General features: G+C 38.8%; 1 protein-coding gene across 8 annotated transcripts in view; it reads right to left on the minus strand.

Moving 5' to 3' along the window:
* Nucleotides 1–9,152: 9,152 nt before the first annotated feature.
* The window catches only part of LOC129739662 (serine/threonine-protein kinase Doa-like), a 65,883-nt gene continuing 55,697 nt past the window's right edge, over nucleotides 9,153–19,338 (minus strand). For all 8 annotated transcript variants that reach the window (XM_055731143.1, XM_055731145.1, XM_055731141.1 and 5 more), the window contains 2 exons: nucleotides 13,383–13,445; nucleotides 9,153–10,711 (listed from right to left, as the gene is read on the minus strand). In XM_055731143.1, the coding sequence (XP_055587118.1) occupies nucleotides 10,605–10,711; nucleotides 13,383–13,445 (170 nt within the window). In that variant the 3' untranslated portion in view covers nucleotides 9,153–10,604. The remainder of the gene's footprint in view (nucleotides 10,712–13,382; nucleotides 13,446–19,338) is intronic.

The raw sequence follows: 19,338 nt of genomic DNA on the forward strand, positions 1-19,338 counted from the left end.
ACCCAAGCTGCGAAACTGATGAAGCTCAATCGCCTCACCGATGGAACTCCAATCATCATCGAACAACACCCAACCCTAAACTCGTGTCACTGCGTCGTCTCTTGCAATAGCGTCGACGGCCTCACCAACGACGAACTTCAAAAATCCCTAGCCGATCAAGGAGTCACCAAGGTTTTCCGTTTCCTAAGAAAGACGGGAGAAAACACCACCCCCACCAACTCCATGGTACTTACACTACAAGGTTCTGTCCCTCCCCCGCATATCTATTTCGGGTTCCTCCGAGTGACCACCAGACCGTACTACCCACGGCCGCTTATGTGCTACCGATGCGGAAAGTTTGGTCACTCCAAGAACCGATGCCCCAACACCCCAATTTGCATTGACTGCGGAGAATCAAGCCCACACGATGAATGCCCAAACCCCCCACACTGCACCAACTGCGGAGGCAACCATTCAGCAATGAATCGCTCCTGCCCCCTCTTCAAACAAGAACAATCCATTGTCCGGCTGAAGGTTGACTTTGGCCTCAATCATACCGAAGCAACGAAAATGTTCCGCCAACAAATGAACAATCATCCGGTAAATACTCCGCCCGCCCAAATTTCCAACAACGACAAGGACCTCCGAATCGCTGAACTTGAGCTTCTAGTCTCCCAACTGAAGGAACAGCTGAAGAAACAAGCCAAGGAAAGCGACAACGAATCCACCCTGGTAGGCAACTCTACCACCTCACAAGACTCCGAGGTTTCTGAATCCGAAGACTCCCAATCCGACACCGAACGTCACACGATGACCCCCAACACTCAGTGCCACACCTCAACTCCGAAACGTAGCCGACAAAACAGCTCTATGGACAGTCCCCCCCAACAAATGACGAAAGTGAGCCGCCAAAAGAACCAACCACCCCAGGCCCGACCCCCACAATCGGCAGGTAAACCCCCACCCACCCCTTCATCCAAACGGTAAGTCCTTTCGCCATATTAAATTAAACTCTCTTACCCATACATAATCTTCCCTACTTCATATACAAATGGCCAATACAAACCATAATAGCCACCCCCACAACAATAATCCCGCAAATAATAGACAGCCCCACGGTAAGAGATGCAACAATCCCCCAACCCAGAAAAAGTCTACCAATTTTGCAATACAGTGGAACACCAGAGGTCTTGTCGTTAGGCTTCCGGAAATCCAAATGATTATCAAGGATTTTTCCCCCCTAGTTTTAGCTATACAGGATATCCTTAGTAACACCACAATACCCGCTAACCTCATTCGAGGATACCACCTGTACACCGTCTCAAACCCGAATTCCCGCCAAGGTGCCGGACTTGCCATTAAAAATAACATCCCCCATCAGCTATTGAACATCAATACTGATCTTAACGCAATATGCGCTCGTCTACACGCCCCTCTAGAAATAACTACTGTTTCATTGTATATCCCCCCCCAAATGTCCTATCGTGACTTCGTCGACAAACTAGAAGATCTTTTCCCACAATTGCCCCCACCAATAATAATAATGACCGACCCCAATGCACATTCCACCTTTTGGGGAAGCTCCCACACATCCTACAAAGGAGCTTTCCTAGAAAATCTTGCTGTCGCTCAAAATTTAACCATCTTAAACAACTGTCAGCCTACCCGTGTTGACCCTGCAACCGGTAACATGGCCGCCTTGGACCTGTCCCTTGTCTCATGGGAGCTGGGACCAAGGTTCAGCTGGGAGGTATTGGACGATTGTCACGGTAGTGATCACCTACCAATACTAATTAAACTACAACAACCCACCCCCAAAGTTTTAACCCGCCCTAGATTGAAGTACAACGAAGCAAACTGGCCCGAATACCAACTCACTGTTGACAGCCTTATCTCCGCTAAAAAACCAGCAACAATAACATCCTTTACCGAAATCTTATCCGAAGCAGCTTCTCTATCCATCCCCCGAACCAGTGGCATTCCCGGGCGATCCACCGTCCCATGGTGGGGCCCCGAAGTAAGAGATGCGGTGAAAAACCGCCGTAAGAAGCTCCGCGCTTTGAAAAGATGTACCATCGACGGCCCCCTAAAACTCGCCGCCCTCAATGAATTTAAAATCGCCCGATCTCAGACCAGACGAATTGTCAGAGATGCCAAAACCAAGTGCTGGCAAGAGTTCACTGAACAAATCAACCCGAACACACCCTCCACTGTCCTATGGTCTAAAATTAAAATTCTTAACGGTGGCTGCCGCAAAGATACATTCCACATCCTCCTTAACAAACAATACATTAATGATCCCTCAAGGCTGGCCGATTCATTCTGTGACCATTTTTCTAATATCTCCACCCCCTCCAATTCTGTCATCCTCCCCTTTCCCTCCCCATCAAATCAGAACTCCGACTATAATTGTCGCTTCACCCTAAACGAACTCGATTTCGCCCTGCGAAAAGTTAAAGGACTCTCTGCTGGCCCAGACGACATTGGCTACCCATGTCTCAAAAACCTACCTCTATCTGGAAAACTAACATTTCTCGAAATATTAAATAAGATCTGGACAGAGGGCGTGTTCCCCGATAGCTGGAAGGTGGGACTTGTCATACCCATCCAAAAACCCAACCTGAACCCCCAAATAATCGACAACTACCGTCCTATCACCCTCCTTGATTGCTCAGGCAAGATTATGGAGAGAATTGTCAATCGCCGCCTTCACACCATCTTAGAAAAACAACAACTCCTTGACCCCCGACAGTACGCTTTTCGGGCCGGAAAGTCAACAGATGATTATTTCGATGACCTTGAAATTCTCTTTGAGACCCACTTGAACCAACACCACCACATTGAATGTCTTTCTTTAGACCTTTCTAAGGCCTTCGATCGGGTTGATCGCATTGCCATTATCAACCAACTGGTCAAATGGAACATAGGTGGGCGCCTGTTGCAATACATCAACAATTTCCTCACGAACAGACGTATCCAAGTACTCATTAACGGCGTACGCTCTCAAATGAAACCCATCCACGGCGGGGTCCCCCAAGGCTCCGTCATCGCCCCCACCCTGTTCCTCATAGCAATAAATACCCTTTTCCAAACAATTCCCAACAACATAATAACCCTAACCTACGCAGACGACATACTCCTCATTTCCACCTCCCCTTTCCCCATCCTAGCCCGCAGAAGACTCCAATCTGCCGTTCACCTTGTCGAAACTTGGGCTCCCACTGTCGGCTTTGAATTCTCCCCAGCAAAATCAAAACTACTACATCTGGGGCCCAATCGAAGAAAACTTCGAAAACTCCCCCCTCTCACCATGCTGAGCCAAACCATCCCCCTTGTACACTCCTTCCGCTTACTAGGAGTCTGGGTAGATGACCGGCTCAATTTTAGATGCCATCTCAACAAAATAAGAAAAAACTCCACCAACAAAATTAACATCCTTAAAATACTAACCAACAAAACCAGTTTAGCACATCGAGACTCCCTATTTCGCTTTCTGCACGGCTGGCTGATCCCCTCCCTTCTGTACGGCCTTGGATTTATCAGCCGAGAACTAGTGGAAGTGTGCGAAAAACTTGAGCCATTATATAATGAGTGTGTTCGCCTTATCAGCTCAGCCTTTCGAACCAGTCCCATACCCTCCCTAATGGCCGAAAGTGGTCAACTACCCTTCAAGTATCTAATATCCAAACACCTATCATCAAAAGCCCTACGCACCATGGCTAACAGTCCATCTAACGGCTCATTAATGGTAAAAAGAACCAACATCCTGCTAACTGAACTAACAGGTGACCCTCTCCCCAACATCTGTCCTAGACTTGGACCCAAGATCCGGCACTGGAATGATCCCATTCCCAAAGTCGACCTTTCCCTCAAGCAACAAATCAAAGCGGGAAATCCCCCAGCAATAGTCCTTCCCAACTTTCTCCAACTCATTCAAGACAAATATCAAGCCCTACCTCACATATACACCGATGGGTCCAAGGACAGCAGTAGCAATGTAGGATGTGGCATATTCGATAATATGAATAATAGGAGCCTTGGCCTACCCAACATGTGCACTGTCTTTAGCGCAGAAGCTTATGCTCTACTCGACGCAATTGAACGCTCAAACCCACACTCCATCATATTTTCCGACTCAGCTAGTGTGCTTTCAGCTATAGCTGCCGGAAATCTTAAACATGCGTGGATTTACTCCATCTCGGAGGCAGCCCCCAGAAAAAAAAATCACCCTTTGTTGGGTACCCGGACACTGCGGGATCCCCGGCAACGAGGCAGCCGACCGTTTGGCCTCTGCCGGTACCAGTCTCCCATCAACCGTCAACTCCATCCCCCAGTCCGATGCCATGCTACACATGAAAAGCAGAATCAACAACTCATGGGGCAGCGAATGGACTGCCACCCCACAGAACAAGCTCCGAGAGGTGAAAAATACCACCGAAAAATGGCAAGACAGACAAAACATCACCGAGAGAAGAGTCCTCACCAGACTCCGAATCGGCCATACAAGGCTTACACAGATCCACCTTATCACTAAAGAAGATCCTCCCAACTGCCCATCCTGTCAAGTACCAATAACCATTAAACATATACTTACCTCCTGCCTTCAATACCAACCCCATAGACTCTCCTGCTCTTTAGCAACTTCCCTACGACAAATCCTTTCCTGCTGCCCTGAAGAAGAGAAAAAACTATTAAGCTTCCTCAAAAAGTCCCAACTCCTTCATCAAATATAAACCCTACCCCCCCCCCCCCCCACAAAAAAAAAAAAAATATAAAAAAAAAAAAAAAAAAAAAAAAAAACACAAAAAAAAAACACAAAAAAAAAATACAAAAAAAAAAATTACAAAAAAAAATTACCTCCAATACGTGAAACAACCCACTTCGGGATGAATAAGCCAGTGATGCTTAAAATCCCTTGAGAAAAAAAAAAAAAAAAAATACACCAAGGGAACCAGCAGACATTCGCCACAATTCATTTCTCAACAACCTTCGTTTCATCATTGGAAAACGAATGCAATTTCTCCAGGTTAATCTCATAGAACATGGAAAATAACAGGTAGGCCATTACGCTTAACCTCACTTGAAAGCTCCGTGCGTGTACACAGCATGCTTGCATACCAACAAAAATAGTTATGAAAATTTGGCAGTTTTATATAGAATTGCAATAAAAATTATTTTCTGCGTCGATAGCCATTCGATTCTTTTGAAAAGGGCTTTATATTAAAGATTGATTCTTCAGGATCATCGGAAACTATTTTTTGCATTGGATTTTTGGATCTGAACCATAAATAATGAGCATTCATAAAATATTTTTATCGGTGTCTGTCCTTTTGAGGGCAAGCAATGTGATATTTTCTTCTGTCTGTGTTAAAAATTGGATAATTATCTAAAGTACTTCATATACGTCAATTTGTTTTAATTTTTATTCAAATCGCACATGAAAAAGGCCACACAATGCAAAAATACCACCAAATTTTAGTTTTAACTCGACAAAAAGCCCTTTGCATATTACTTTTAGCGGTTTTAGAAAGCCAAATATTGTTGGTAGCATTGAAATGCATCAGTGCATATTAGAGTGCCCCAAATGACCCAACTTTTGAAAAAGTTATACGCTGCAGGCTGAAATTGATTCTTGGCCTAGTACAAGATCTCATGCCAAATTTGGGCCAGAACGGATCACGTTTAGGGGTCGCTCAACGAGCCTGAAGTTTGTATGGGATTTTGAGACAGTCTTCGGATGAAATATTTTTCATAATTTAGGCTTTAAGAAACCCCGTTTTTGAAAGAAATCGGCCGACGGGAACCAAAGTTACTGATGAAAAACTGGTTTTTCATGTTTCTCCCGAACAAAATGTCTCAAAATCGCATACAAACTTCAGGTTCGTTGAGCGACCCCTAAACGTGATCCGATCTGGCCCAAATTTGGCATGAGATCTTGTACTAGGCCAAGGATCAATTTTAACCTGCAGCGCATAACATTTCACAGGTTTTGAATTTCCCATACAAATTTGGGCAGTCTAGTGCATATTTTTCTCATAATTTTACTGCTTGTCAATTTTGAGAAAAATGTGATTTTCTAATAAATTCCATACATTTGCCAGTTTTTCCCATAACTATTTTTCGGGGCCTCTTACCAATACGTTGAAAGAGAGCGGAATAGCCTACTTAGTATATTTCAATGTACTATGGGTTAATCTAAGAGAACGTGAAAACATTGACTTACTTACTGAATGTTATAGCAGCCTGATCGCGGTAACATGAAAATTTATGTCATGTGAGAATAAGCAAAATAAATTCATTCTTTGTTCGATAGCCAAATATTAAAGACTTATAGTGTTTTCGTTTATTGGCAGTGGGAACCTAGTTACCCACGAGTTTTGCCCTAACTGCTGTTATTATGTTCGTTTATTAATTCAGAGGTCCACTAGTTTTGCCCGAGATTTGAACCTCAAGCAGGCGGTTGCACCCCGTAAAAGTTGTCAGTGTTGGGGGTAAGCATAAAGGTGAGTATAGCAACCATATATTTGCATCGTCCCGGGTAACGATTCTGTTTGTTTATTCAGAAAAAGTTTTGCCCCGCGCTAGTGGAGATAAACGAAAACGGCATTATTTGAACTGTTATCAATTGGCGACGAATATTTGAAGAATCTACGAAGGCTTGCCTATTCCGAACAAGATGTCCCATCCATCCGAAGGAAGTTCCAACCAAATAAAGGACATTTTCAAAATTATCATGAACCAGAATCGGTAGATGGCGGAACAGAACGCGCAGTTAATGGCGGTCATGGAAAGGTTCAACACTCAAGCAGCCAACTAACAACCCCGAATTGGTCATCGTGTCTTCCAATATTCGAGAGTTCTGCTATGATCTGGAAAACGGCCTTACGTTTGACCGTTGGTATCATAAGTACGAGGACATTCTTCAAGATGGAGCCAAGCTGGGCAATGCGGCCAAGGTTCGGCTGCTGCTTAGGAGTTTGATCGTGATAGTCCACGACAGGTACCTGTACTTCGTTCTTCCGAAACATCCGAAGGATTTTAGTTTTGAAGAGACTGTCGAAAAACAAACAACTTATCAAGCAGCCGGAGGAACGGTAAACAAACGCTGTGAGGACTTCGAGTTAAGCAGGCTCACCTCGGATCAATTCAAGACGCTGATCTTTATCCGAGGCCTCCAATCGTCGAAGGATTCCGATACCTGCAATAGACTACTTTCCAAGCTAGAATCGGATGAATGAGATTGCAAGTTGAAAACGCTTATCGTCGAATGTCAAGCTGTTTTTTTTTTGAAGCCAAACGCTCGACCGGTTTTCGAGACCAGACGCCCGGTTCCATTCATATCCATACCGAAGGTCGAAGAAGAATTGGATCGTCTTGCTTGAGAATCTCGGAATCATTTCCCCGGTGGATTTCTCACAGTGGGCCGCCCCAATAGTCGTTGTGAAGAAGGCGGGTGGCACAGTCAGAATCTGCGCGGACTACTCAACTGGTCTGAACGCTGCTCTAGAGCCGCACAATTATCCTCTTCCGGTGCCGGACGAAATCCTCAGCAAGCTGAATGGATCCAAGGTTTTTATTATTCATTTGTCCGATGCTTATCTCCAAGTTGAAGTGAACGACGAATTAAAGAAGCTGCTCACAATCACACCCATCGAGGAATGTACCGGTTCAACAGACCATCTACTGGTGTCAAATTCCTGAACGACATCATCATTTTCATCAGGACCGAATCCGACCATCGAAACCGTCTCTGTATGGGTATGGGTTTCGTCTTCGTGAAGACAATTGCAACATTCTTCAACGGCGAATCAAGTATCTGGGCTATATTGCTGACGAAAAGTATACACCCAGATCCTTCGAAGATTGAAGCCATCGCCCGAATGCCAGCACCAACAGACGTCTCATCCCTCCGCTCCTTTCTTGGTGCGGTAAATTTCTACGGCAAGTTTGTACGCGCTATGCACCAACTTAAGCGCCCTTTTGATGCACTATTGAAGAAAGACGTCAAATTTAGCTGGTGTCCACACCCGATCAGAAGGGAAAAACAAAATTATATCAAAATGAGATATTTTGATACCTTTTTTTCCAATCTAAATGAGTTCTAATTTAGTACTCGTAGGATGTTAAAATATCTCAAATTGTATCAAAAATTCTATACGATCATAGCTAAATTATATCAGTTTTAGATATGCTCCTATCAAGATTATATCTGGTTCAGATAGCATAGTTTGATATTAGGCAGAACAAATCCTATCAAAATTATAACTTATCAAGATATGAATGCTTCGAGAAAAATTTCTAGTGGAATGTCGGTAACTCACACTATTTGCTAAAATCATGCTCCATTTTTGGTATCCTAAACATTTGATTTCATTTTATGGATCTGTCGAGCGAAACTCATTCAAGTACGGTTTGAGCCGTTGACTTCGATGTCCGTGTTTCATAAAAAGTTGCACGTATATTAAAATATGATATAATCATTTTATTTAAGGACAATCCGAAAAAAATCTTTATCATTGAAAATTAGCTCAACCCCATTCAAGTCTGTCGATCAGAATAAGATATAATTCAGATTGGAAAAACTTAAAATCGAAAATTTAGAGTATTTAATTATAACTGAATCAGATGTAAATATCTTGGTGAGATACGTTTGAGTTATTATTTTGATATGCTCTCCTGATCGGGAATTGACTTCGACGTCCGTGTTTCATGGAAAGTTCTATGCATATCCAAATAAGATACGATTATAGTATTTTATAACAATTTAAAACAAATTCTTTATCCTTGAAAGTGAGTTAAATCCTATTCAAGAATGCCAATCAAAATAAGATATTACCAAGATTCAAGAAACTTAGAGTCGAAAATTATGAGAACAATATTCTTACTGAAAAAGATATTAATATCTTGCTGAGATATGTTTGAGTTCTTATTTTGATATGCTCTCCTGATCGGGAAAGCTTTCGAGAAATTCAAGACGACGCTCCAATTAGATCTGCTGCTGACCCACTACGATCCGAGTTTAGACATCATTGTTGCTGCTAATGCGTCGAAATCCGAAATTTGTGCCGTCATTATGCATCGATTTCCGGATGGTTCTCTCAAGGCAATCGCTCATGCTTCCCGAACGCTTACGTCAGCTGAGGTCGGCTACAGTCAGATAAAAAAGGAAGAACTCAGCCTTGCATATAAATTTTTATTGCGTTTTATTCTTTTTAAACGACATCATGTTGTCGGTACCTAGTACAATTAGTTGAGTAAAAGTTATTTTTAAAACTTACCTAGAGATCTTATTATCAATTTTATTATGTTGAACTCGTGGAATTCAGTAATGTCAAACTGATACATACATTACGCTGAACTGATAGTATATTTCTGTCACACTTAACACTTGAGGAGGTTTCAATGATTCTTCCTGTAACTAAATCGAGTTTTTTCACCTTTTCTTTAAAAAAAAAAAATACCACGCACTACAAATTTTAGAAAATTGTTCGCACTGATTTGATGCTTAAATAATTCAGACTTTTGTCAGACAAGACAGTTTACAATTAACAAAAATGCTGTGATACACACCCTCCAATTAACAATCGATTTGTCTTTGTTTGTAATCACTTTATTTTTTGTCAATTCATTTCTTTATTTTCAGTTGTTTTCTTTTCGTTTTTTTCTCCATAATCCAACTACGAGGGCATAGAAATTAGATAAAACATCTCGCGGCGTTCGGATAAGCAATCCCTACGAATTGTATTAATGCAAAAGGAAACTTACAAAACGAAGACGCCACAAACGAAAAACACGCGCACACAAGCTCAAGTTCACAAACCACATCCCCCCCGCACGCACGCTAAAAAATAACTGACCAGCGAGATTCAACCACCACATCACCCCGTGTTTTCTTTCTTCAGCAAACGACAAAACTGGGATATAAAAATGTACACATTAGTTAGTTGAACACTTCAGAGGCCGATTTCAATCGGTTTCGGATCTCTTTCAATTTCGATTGATGGAAGAGTGTGGATGTTGGCAACCCATCTCCATCTCAAAACTGTTCCTAAAATAAAAATTTTGGGAACATCAACAAAAAATTTTTTCGAAGAGGGGTTTTTAGTTGTGTGAAAATGCTTTTGTTTTTGTTTCCCTTTTGTTGTTTGTGTGCGTATGTTTTTCTGTTCGACTGCTGCGATTGTGTTTTTTTCATCAATTTTCATATTTTATTACTGAGTAAGTTCCCTACCTTCTGGGGGCTTTTCCCCACTTTCTCATCGTTACAATTGAATAGCAATAGGAAAATATTGTTTTTCGCTATCCCTAAACTCTCTGCTCTGTCTGGCTCTTATAACTTGTAAGTTGTGTGTGACTCGATTTGAAGAAGATCTTTTATGTTGGTTTGTTTTTTGTTTTTTAAGATTTTTAAGAAAAGGGGAAAGAAATGAAAACTATACATAACTAATAAAGAACTAAAGTTTTGAAGAGGGATGCTGAAGGTAATAATAATAATAATGATAATAGGTGCTAGTCTACACTCAGCGCTCATTTTCTGTGGTTCCTGGTTCCAAGTTACCCAGTTCAGTTTGTTTGTTGTATACGTATTTGTGGAAGGTTCTCATCTGATTGTTGTTTTTGACGCATCAATGATACAAAAGCGGCGAGAAAACGAATGCCAACGATGATTGGGATCGGGACAACTTTCCCGGGAGTGGCCTTTTGTTGACCACCTCGCTCAGTGGTTTGATGACTGTAAAAATATGAAAAATGGTTTTTGATTGTTTGTTCAGTATATTTTTTTTTTTTGAAAACCTGGAGATCTGGATTGATCGTGAAAACCGTTGAACAGTAAAACGTAATTTAAAAAATAGTTGAGATGCAATTATCCACAAATACATACACGCAACGAAATGGTACACGGAAATAATCCAAAACAGAAAAAAATGTGAACATTAACTTAAATACAACGTACGAGATGAGCATGGTTTTGTTTCAGTTTGTCTGTTAAGGTGTGTTATTTTTAAGTTTCCTCTTTCTTACACGTGTTTCATTCATGTTTAGGGTTTCATGAATGCGCTCGCTCACACTCAGTGATTCACTCTTGCTTTACATTAAATTGTTTCAATCAGTTCTGCGCATTCTCTGTTGACGCATTCGGTTAGTGTTTTGATGTAGTTTTTTTTTCTTAAACAGTTCCTTCTTTATTAAATTTTATCTAGAAATGATTTTACAAAACGAAAATGATAACGAAAAAAACACCTTCATATCTCTCTCCCGGATGGATTGGTTTTTTCAAAATATACTCAAAGGATTTTTCACAAAAGGAAGAGAGAATGATTTTGTATTTTTACCTCTATCTTCTGGCTGACAAACTGATGAATTAATTACGAACTTTTGTCAGTTGTTGTGTTTTTTCCCTGCCTGTGTGAGTACTAACAGTTGTAAAAAAACACAAACGATATGACGAGCGATGGTTTTGTTTTATCTTCCTTTCTAAATATGAATCAGTTCAGAAAGTGTTACTCTGAAACACTAACACACTGACAGTAGTAGTTACTTCTACTAAACGCTACACTTTTGAATGCAGTAACAATAGGTGTAAATGTAATCGATCCAATACACATCATTCTGGACCAGGGTAGAAATCTTCCAAGCTTGAACGATTTTTACTAGTGTTGATTTATCCTACAGATCATCGCGCCAAGCTTAGAAGAACTACCATTTCAAGGTTATTTTTTTTCGTACAAGTTCCTAAACTTGGTTGGTTTTTGTTTCTTTGTGTTATTTTTTTCACTTTAAAGTTAAGCCTAAGGTTTTCACTTTCTTCTCTTTCTCTCTTGTGTATTTTTTTCTGTTTGTTTAGTTTAGGTATTTGAGTTTCTCACGATTTGATTATTATTATTAGCTTTATTACTACTGTACAGCCACACATCATCATCGCCAATAATATTCCATCATTTTGTTAAACACTTCGAGTGTTGTGTTGTGATTGTGTTTTGTTTCTCGTTTGTTTTCTTTTGGAAGGATTGATGCAACCTTTTCACACTCAAGAAAATAAAACAATCACACATGGCAGGAAGGTTCACACGTTTTGGACCACATTTCAAGGCTTGTAATTTTAAAAAAGTTTTTTTTACTAAACTTCCCTGAAAAAGGCAGCCAATTGTGGACCGAAACGTTGTGACTCTTTTACGGTAAAAAGAACCCATTTTTATTACTCACTAAAGTTACATTTCTTTTAAAAAAAACACTGAAAAAATCTAGCGTATGCTTTAACGCAGGTATTTCTCCATTGCATTGACAAGTTTTTTTTTTTCAATTCTAGGTAGTACCAGAAAAGTTAGTGATAGTTACATCATTTGGATGTGACTCCCTTTTCAGAGGCAGTGAAGACCCTACCATCACTATAATTTTTTAGAAGAATCTTTATCCATAGTGAAACGCCCTGAAGAAGCTATCGAACTGAGAACCGAAACGTCAAAGTTCTATAGGCTTTGGTCAGAAATAAAAAATATCGCAATAATAACACAATACCATTATCTTGTTTTTCATCTTCTTAATTCGAGGGTGTCTTCGGTTGTTTTTGATTACAGATAATTAAACCTAAAATCAATCTCTCTTTTAACTACTATAAACTTTAACGCATTTTCTCTCTCTATGCATCTTACTTAAGAATGAATCTTTTCCTACCGAAATCTGGTTTTGTTTTCTTATAACAAAACGCTCAAAAATATAAATATGTATTTAAAACGACAATCGGACCCAAGGAAAAAAATATCACCAAAACAGCGGAAGGTTCCCACCGTTTGGCGAATTTTTTGGGACAACTTCCACCAAACTTTCTGAAAATCCGATAAACTTTTTCCTGACTGTATATAAAAGTCTGTCATATTTGGGGAAAATACCTTCCTCTAAAGTTTATATTAGTTGATTTGTTTGTTTGCTGTTGGCTGTTTTCATATTTTGTTTCTGTGTGTTGTGTGAATGTTTTACTTTCTCCTAAAACTCTCTTTCCTGATGTGCTTAGCAAAAGCAAGTAGACCCCTGATAACGTTTGCGCCTATAGAGTCGATGTGTTCGACCGATTTTTTTTATTTCTTTGCTCGTGTCGTGTCTAATTTTTCGCCACTGGTCTCTTTCTACTAACTGCTACTGCTTACTAGTAGGATCCGCCTGTTGCATTTTTTGTGTTGGGTTTTTTTGGAAGAAGGGAAATAGTTTTCAACCTGCGGATTGTTGGCCGAGCTAAAAAGGAAGTGGGATTCGGGGAAGGAGGACTGCGTGGAAGGATTGAGAGAGAACCCCGAGTACAAAACTGTGGTGTGGTAATATTATTAATTAATAATAATCAAATCGTTCCGAATTTCATCTGGATAAACTGTGGGACCGTTCCCGGCTACTACTGGCAGAATTTTCGTTACTTTTCTCATGCAGGAGCTTCGAGGCGGGCAGCTTGGCGAAGAACGGATGCCGCAGGGCGTCATCTGGAAGAGGAGGGAAAAAGAGACGTTTGTAATGGGATGGAAAAAATTAAGAAAAAATGGAATTCAATGAAAGATTCATAGAGACTATCAATCATGAGTTTTTTACTTCATAGAAAAAAGGATATAAGGTTGATGCAGAAAATTTATTTATTGCGACCTTCAAAAAGAGATCAAACGTCGTTTAAATTTTCTTCGAAACGAAAATTTTGCAAAAGCATAAGAGGACATAAAACCCTACTCAAAGCCATTTTGGAAATTAACTAAAATTCTGAAAAAGCCCCAGAAGCCAATTCCTACTTTGAAAGATGGAGATAAACTTCTTTTAACTAACGCAGAAAAAGCTCAAAAGTTAGCCCAACAATTTGAGTCTGCTCACGATTTTAATTTAAACGTTATAAGTCCAATCGATGCTCAAATTTCCCTTGAATTTGATGATATTCTTTCTAAGCAAAATGTATTTGAAAGTTCTAGTGAGACAAATATTGATGAACTTAAATTGAATTTCAAGAAAATCAAAAATATGGAAGTTCCGGGGGAAGATGGGATTTTCTATATTCTTACTAAAAAGTTGCCTGCAAGCACTTTAAATTTTTTAGTTAAAATCTTCAATAAATGTTTTCATTTGGCTTATTTTCCCAATAAATGGAAAAATGCCAAAGTAACTCCAATTTTGAAACCTGGAAAAAATGCTTCAGAGCCTTCAAGTTATCGACCAATTAGTTTGCTTCCTTCTTTAAGTAAACTATCTGAGAGAATTATTTGGAATAGAACGATGATTTACATTAATCAGAATTCTATTTTTCCTGATGAACAATTTGTTTTTCGTCATGGTCATTCTACTACACATCAACTTTTGAATGTAACTAATATGATGGAGGCTAGCAAATCTGAAGGTTGTTCAACTGGTGTTGCTTTTCTGGATATTGAAAAAGCTTTTGACAGTTTTTGGCACAAAGATTTAGTAGCTAAATTAACTCGATTTGATTTCCCTGTATATCTCACTAAAATTATTCAAAATTACTTGACTAGCCGAATCTTACAGGTAAGCTACCAAAATTCATGCTCTGAAAAGACACATATTAGAGCTGGTGTCCCTCAGGGCAGTATACTTAGACCAATTTTATATAATATTTTTACTTCTGATTTACCAGAAGGAAAAGGTAGAAGATTATTTGCTGACGACACTTTGCTTTCAGCCAAAGGTCGAAATTTACGGGTGATACGCAGTAGATTGCAAAAAAAATTTAATTCCTTTTTGAATTAAGGTACACCGGGGTAAGTGGGGACGGTGGCTATTAAAACAATACTGTGAACTATTTTTACAAACTTTTAATGCAGAATGTTAAATTTACTTGTAATCTATCCAATAACTGTAAAAGAGATACGGTTCCGATAATAGCGGATGTTTACGGTGACTTTTTGTTAATTTTCTATTTTTACCTACGATGTGGAGTTTATGTGCATCTTTTTCAATCGCAAATTTCTCGTAAACTAGCTGCCTCTTGACAAAAAACTCTACATTGAAAAAATCCTTACATTCGAAACAACCAGTTAGGAAAAGAAACGACATTTAAAAATTAATAAAAAGGGTTTATTTGCAAAAATCTAAAATTTTGTCTCCAAACCATACCTGGGGTAAGTGGGGACGGCTTTATACATACTTGATGTTTAGATATTTTTTCAATTTTCTCTCCTTCATTCAGTACAATTTAGCTTTATTTAGCATTGAAATCAAGAAAAGTTGGGAAAAGTAATTGTTTTTTTTCTGGAAAAAGTATATTATTTTTTGGATAAAATCGGATATCGTGTGTTGCAGTTGCTCACGAGAGCTCGAACGAGACGGTTCGGTATTCTTTTTGCTCCGAAAGCGGTTCCAACAGAAAGCAAGTGAGATAGTTGGTGAAGAAAAAAAAGTGGAAAGGCATTAAGCGTTTATAGTTTCTAACCCAAGTGAATGTAGTGTTAATGTAGAAAAACAATCAAGTTCAGTGATATTCGGCTTGAAACACATCGTAGGCTGTGAGGAAAATGGCTATGGTGAAAATGGTGGAAAATGTGTAACAGATTGAGGTTCAATGGCGAAAACGTCTCGTTCCAATCCTAATTGGTGCTGTTCGGTTTCTTTCGCGAGTGCACTTACGAGCTTAAATTAAAAAAGTTATGTTTAATGTAAAAAACCAAATGTTAAAGGCGAACAACGATGAAGAAGTGTTGGGAGGGGGTGAATCGGGGGTGTAGCGGAAAATATAAGTTCGAGAGAGTTTGAACCGCGAGTAATTGAAGCGCTGATTTATAAAATTGAAACTAAAAAGAAAAAGCATCGGGCATGGCAGGCGGGGTAGACCACGACACTGGAAGCATAAGAACTAGAATCCGCAAAGAGTAGATCACGGCCAGCGAGTAGAGGGAAGTGATGGTCGGGAAAGTGAAAGAGGGGATTTATAATAGGGCCAGCCGAACCTGAATTTCAATGCACAAGCCCTGGTTTAAAGCGTCCGAATCAGACGGCGTGGGTGGCGAAGATTGCGCGTACCGGTTGCTAGGGAAACTTGCGGCATCGTAACGGTTTTGGTGGAACATGAAACAAAATCAGCGCCTGCCTTGATTGGTTTTTAGAAAAGACAGACTATGCGGTAAATCGTTTGAGTTTCTTGTTTTAGCGAAGTGCAAATTTCTGAGTGACATTTATAGAAGTGAAGAAATTTTAATCAAATCATCAATTTCAAAGAGGGAATTTATGCATCTGGGGAATATAGTTTCATTTAAAAATTGTCGTCAATGAAGTTTGCAAAATTACACATCTGTAGTCAATAAATCCATGAACATAAAATGGAGTGAAAAGGATCAAATGCCCCCATGCTTTTAAATTATATGTGCTCATCATCTTTTATTTTTCAGATCTGTATCCTTTTATTAAAAATAATAATAACAAAACCCATAAAAAATTATCATTTTAACATTATATACCAATATATACATTTCCAATATATCTTAAGTAATTGTCCTTACGGTCTAAGATTTTCATTGGGGATGGGGATTTTCATTGTTATATTGTATATTTCATAATTTTAGAGAGGATGCATCTGGGGATAACCTGAAGAAACTATTGCTAGCGGAGTGGTAGCCAACCATAGTATGTTTCTGAGGGTTGGATGCCTACTCTCGACGAACCATCGGCCGTGGAAGCCTTCGGGCCAACCACATAGACATAGGCAGGACCTTGCTACCGATGGGAGACCCTTACATACATACATACATACATACAAAATCGGATATCGTGTGTTGCAACATAAATTACACGCAATAATCATTGAAAGATGCCTTACTAATAGTATCATGAACTTTTTTCAAAATTTCGGACGGTTCGAGCAATAAAGTAACGTATTAAACCAAAAAAACACAAATTTGTTGAAAATTTCCTGAGAAATCAAAGGGAAAATCTACCGTCCCCACTTACGTGATAACTTTTTTCGCTTTGCGTCTATCAAGCTCATCTCTTCAGCTTCACAAATGCTGCAACATGTGCATCACATTGAACGCGATTTTATCAAAATTTATCCACTGCTGATTTTTTAATGATTTTTGAAAGTTGAACTATACGAAAAACCGTCCCCACTTACCCCGGTGTACCTTAGTTCAACTGATCATAATTGATCTAAACACTTAATTTACTGTAATAATATAACTTGAATGTAATGATTAAAAGACTAATAATCTTTGAAAGACATATTAAAAAAAGTTTGATTCTGAAAGTCAGATGGTGAGTTTTTTTAGATAAAATACGATATTTTGTAGTTTCGTAGGAAGTGACATCCTTTTTCTGTATTTTCTTTACGAATAGCTCCAAGAAAACGAAAAAGTTAGGAGCTCTAAACTGCCGTTCTAAGCAAGATTGTCCCATGTGGTAAAACGTGCAAACGAGAAATACGAGATTGAAATATTGTTGTTCCACTCTATTTCTATTTCTGCGATAGCTGTTTTGGGCTCCCGGAGGGTACCACTGTAAAAAAAAATTACAGTATTCTTGAAAAAGTAAGCATTGTTCTTCGTAAGGATTATTTATCGAATGAAAATCGGCTGAACAAGCGAAAAACATTGAAAGATGATTTAATAAAAAGTTGTCAAAACAAACATATATACCCCTAATACTGTGTTATTGGATTATCTATTGTTTATAAAAAAAAAATGTTTGCATTGAGATTCGTCAATCAGCGGTCAAAATCACGAAAAAAATAAAAAAAAAGTTGTCAAAACAAACATATACACTACATATTAAAATTCGATTATCATTATTTTCTCATGGCGCTCAGTTCGGTCTGGTCGAAGCCCGGCCCTATTGTTTATAAAAAAATTTGTTTGCGATGGGATTAGTCAATCAGTGGACAAAATCACGAAAAGAATGAAAACCTGAGTTGTTCAAATAAGTTTAGAGTTCGACGACACGGTAGCGATCTGATGCAATAAATGGTGGAATTTTTTTTTAATGTTCACCACATCAATTACAAATTAAAGTGTCTGCTGAACACGAGTCGATAAAAATATGCCTATTAAAGAATATTGTCCCTTTCATTGAAAGTTGGATTTCGTGCAATGTTTTGCAGTCGCAATTATCCGTATAAAGTTTAACTGAAAAGCGGTTAGCGTGTAGAAATCCGACAGATTTTATACTGATTTGACAGATCGCACAAATTTCATAGTTATGAGTGCGCAGTCCAATTTTTGCGATGCGTATGATATTATTTCCTATAAAAGAACATGCAATAACATACCGATAAACGATGAATTGAAAATTTCTTTTTCTTTGTGTGCAAAACAAGCTTTTCTCCATTCGCAACACACGTAGTCATCGCGCGCACATGTGTGTGTTTATGAATGGAAATAACGAATAACCTTGATAGGAATGAAACTTGTAAATAAATACAAAAATCTGTGTGCATATGCTGCATATGCTGTTTTACTCGGCGCGCTCGTAATTAATTCAATCTCAACGAATATTAAGAATAATAATATTTCATTCCGATGACTTAATGTTATGTCCTCTCTTGCAAAATAATTATTTGTTATTCAAGAATTTACTTCTAAACTTTTCAATAAAATTAGCGAGTGAAAGTGAATTTTTTAACTGTGTTTACTGCTCCGGCTAGCCAACCGCACGGAAGGCTACCGGTCACGCGGTTAGAAATTATCCCAGTAACCGCAATATCAGCTATATTTCCAATTTTTCTCTCAAACTAAAATTTCACCGACAGTTTTTTCGTAGTGAACAGTTCAAGTTAATTATTATACAATGTTTTCTGCCAAAAAATACATTTCCTACAAAAAAAAACAGCAAATTAGAGCCAAAAATGCTCCGTGTGACACTTTTGCGTAGAATCAGAACGCATGTCGATGCTAGTTCTACGAAAAACTGTCACACGGCAACAAGTTTTCTATCATTTTAAAAGCTTGCGTAGTTTTATTTTTTTTCCTAAAAACTAATGCTAAATCGTAATTTGAGAAATACGTTCCTCTTTTTTTTATAAAAATGTATAGTTGAGTATGGATCCTGTAAGTAGTGCCTACCGAAAAGTGTTTAGTGAAAATTTCTCTGAATAAAACACTCAAGGCTTCTCGCTCCTCCTCTGCCCTCTTTTTTATTGTTCTTTTCAGTGAATAACATTATATTCAACAGTTTGAACTCATCTTAAGACAATTTTTTGATAAAATTTGCATTTTTCATAGAATTCTCTCTAGTGTGACATTCTTGCGTAGAACTATCAACATAGAGACAACCACCTTGATGAAAATTTCGTATAAGTTCAGAACAAAGTATACTTGTTGGTGTTTTTATTCGAAAGTTAACACTAAAAGAGACCGTTTCCAGCCAAAAAAAATTAAAATGACCCAAAAGTTA

This window comes from Uranotaenia lowii, chromosome 1 (genome assembly GCF_029784155.1).
Source record: "Uranotaenia lowii strain MFRU-FL chromosome 1, ASM2978415v1, whole genome shotgun sequence".
In the NCBI taxonomy this organism is placed as follows: Eukaryota; Metazoa; Arthropoda; class Insecta; order Diptera; family Culicidae; genus Uranotaenia; species Uranotaenia lowii.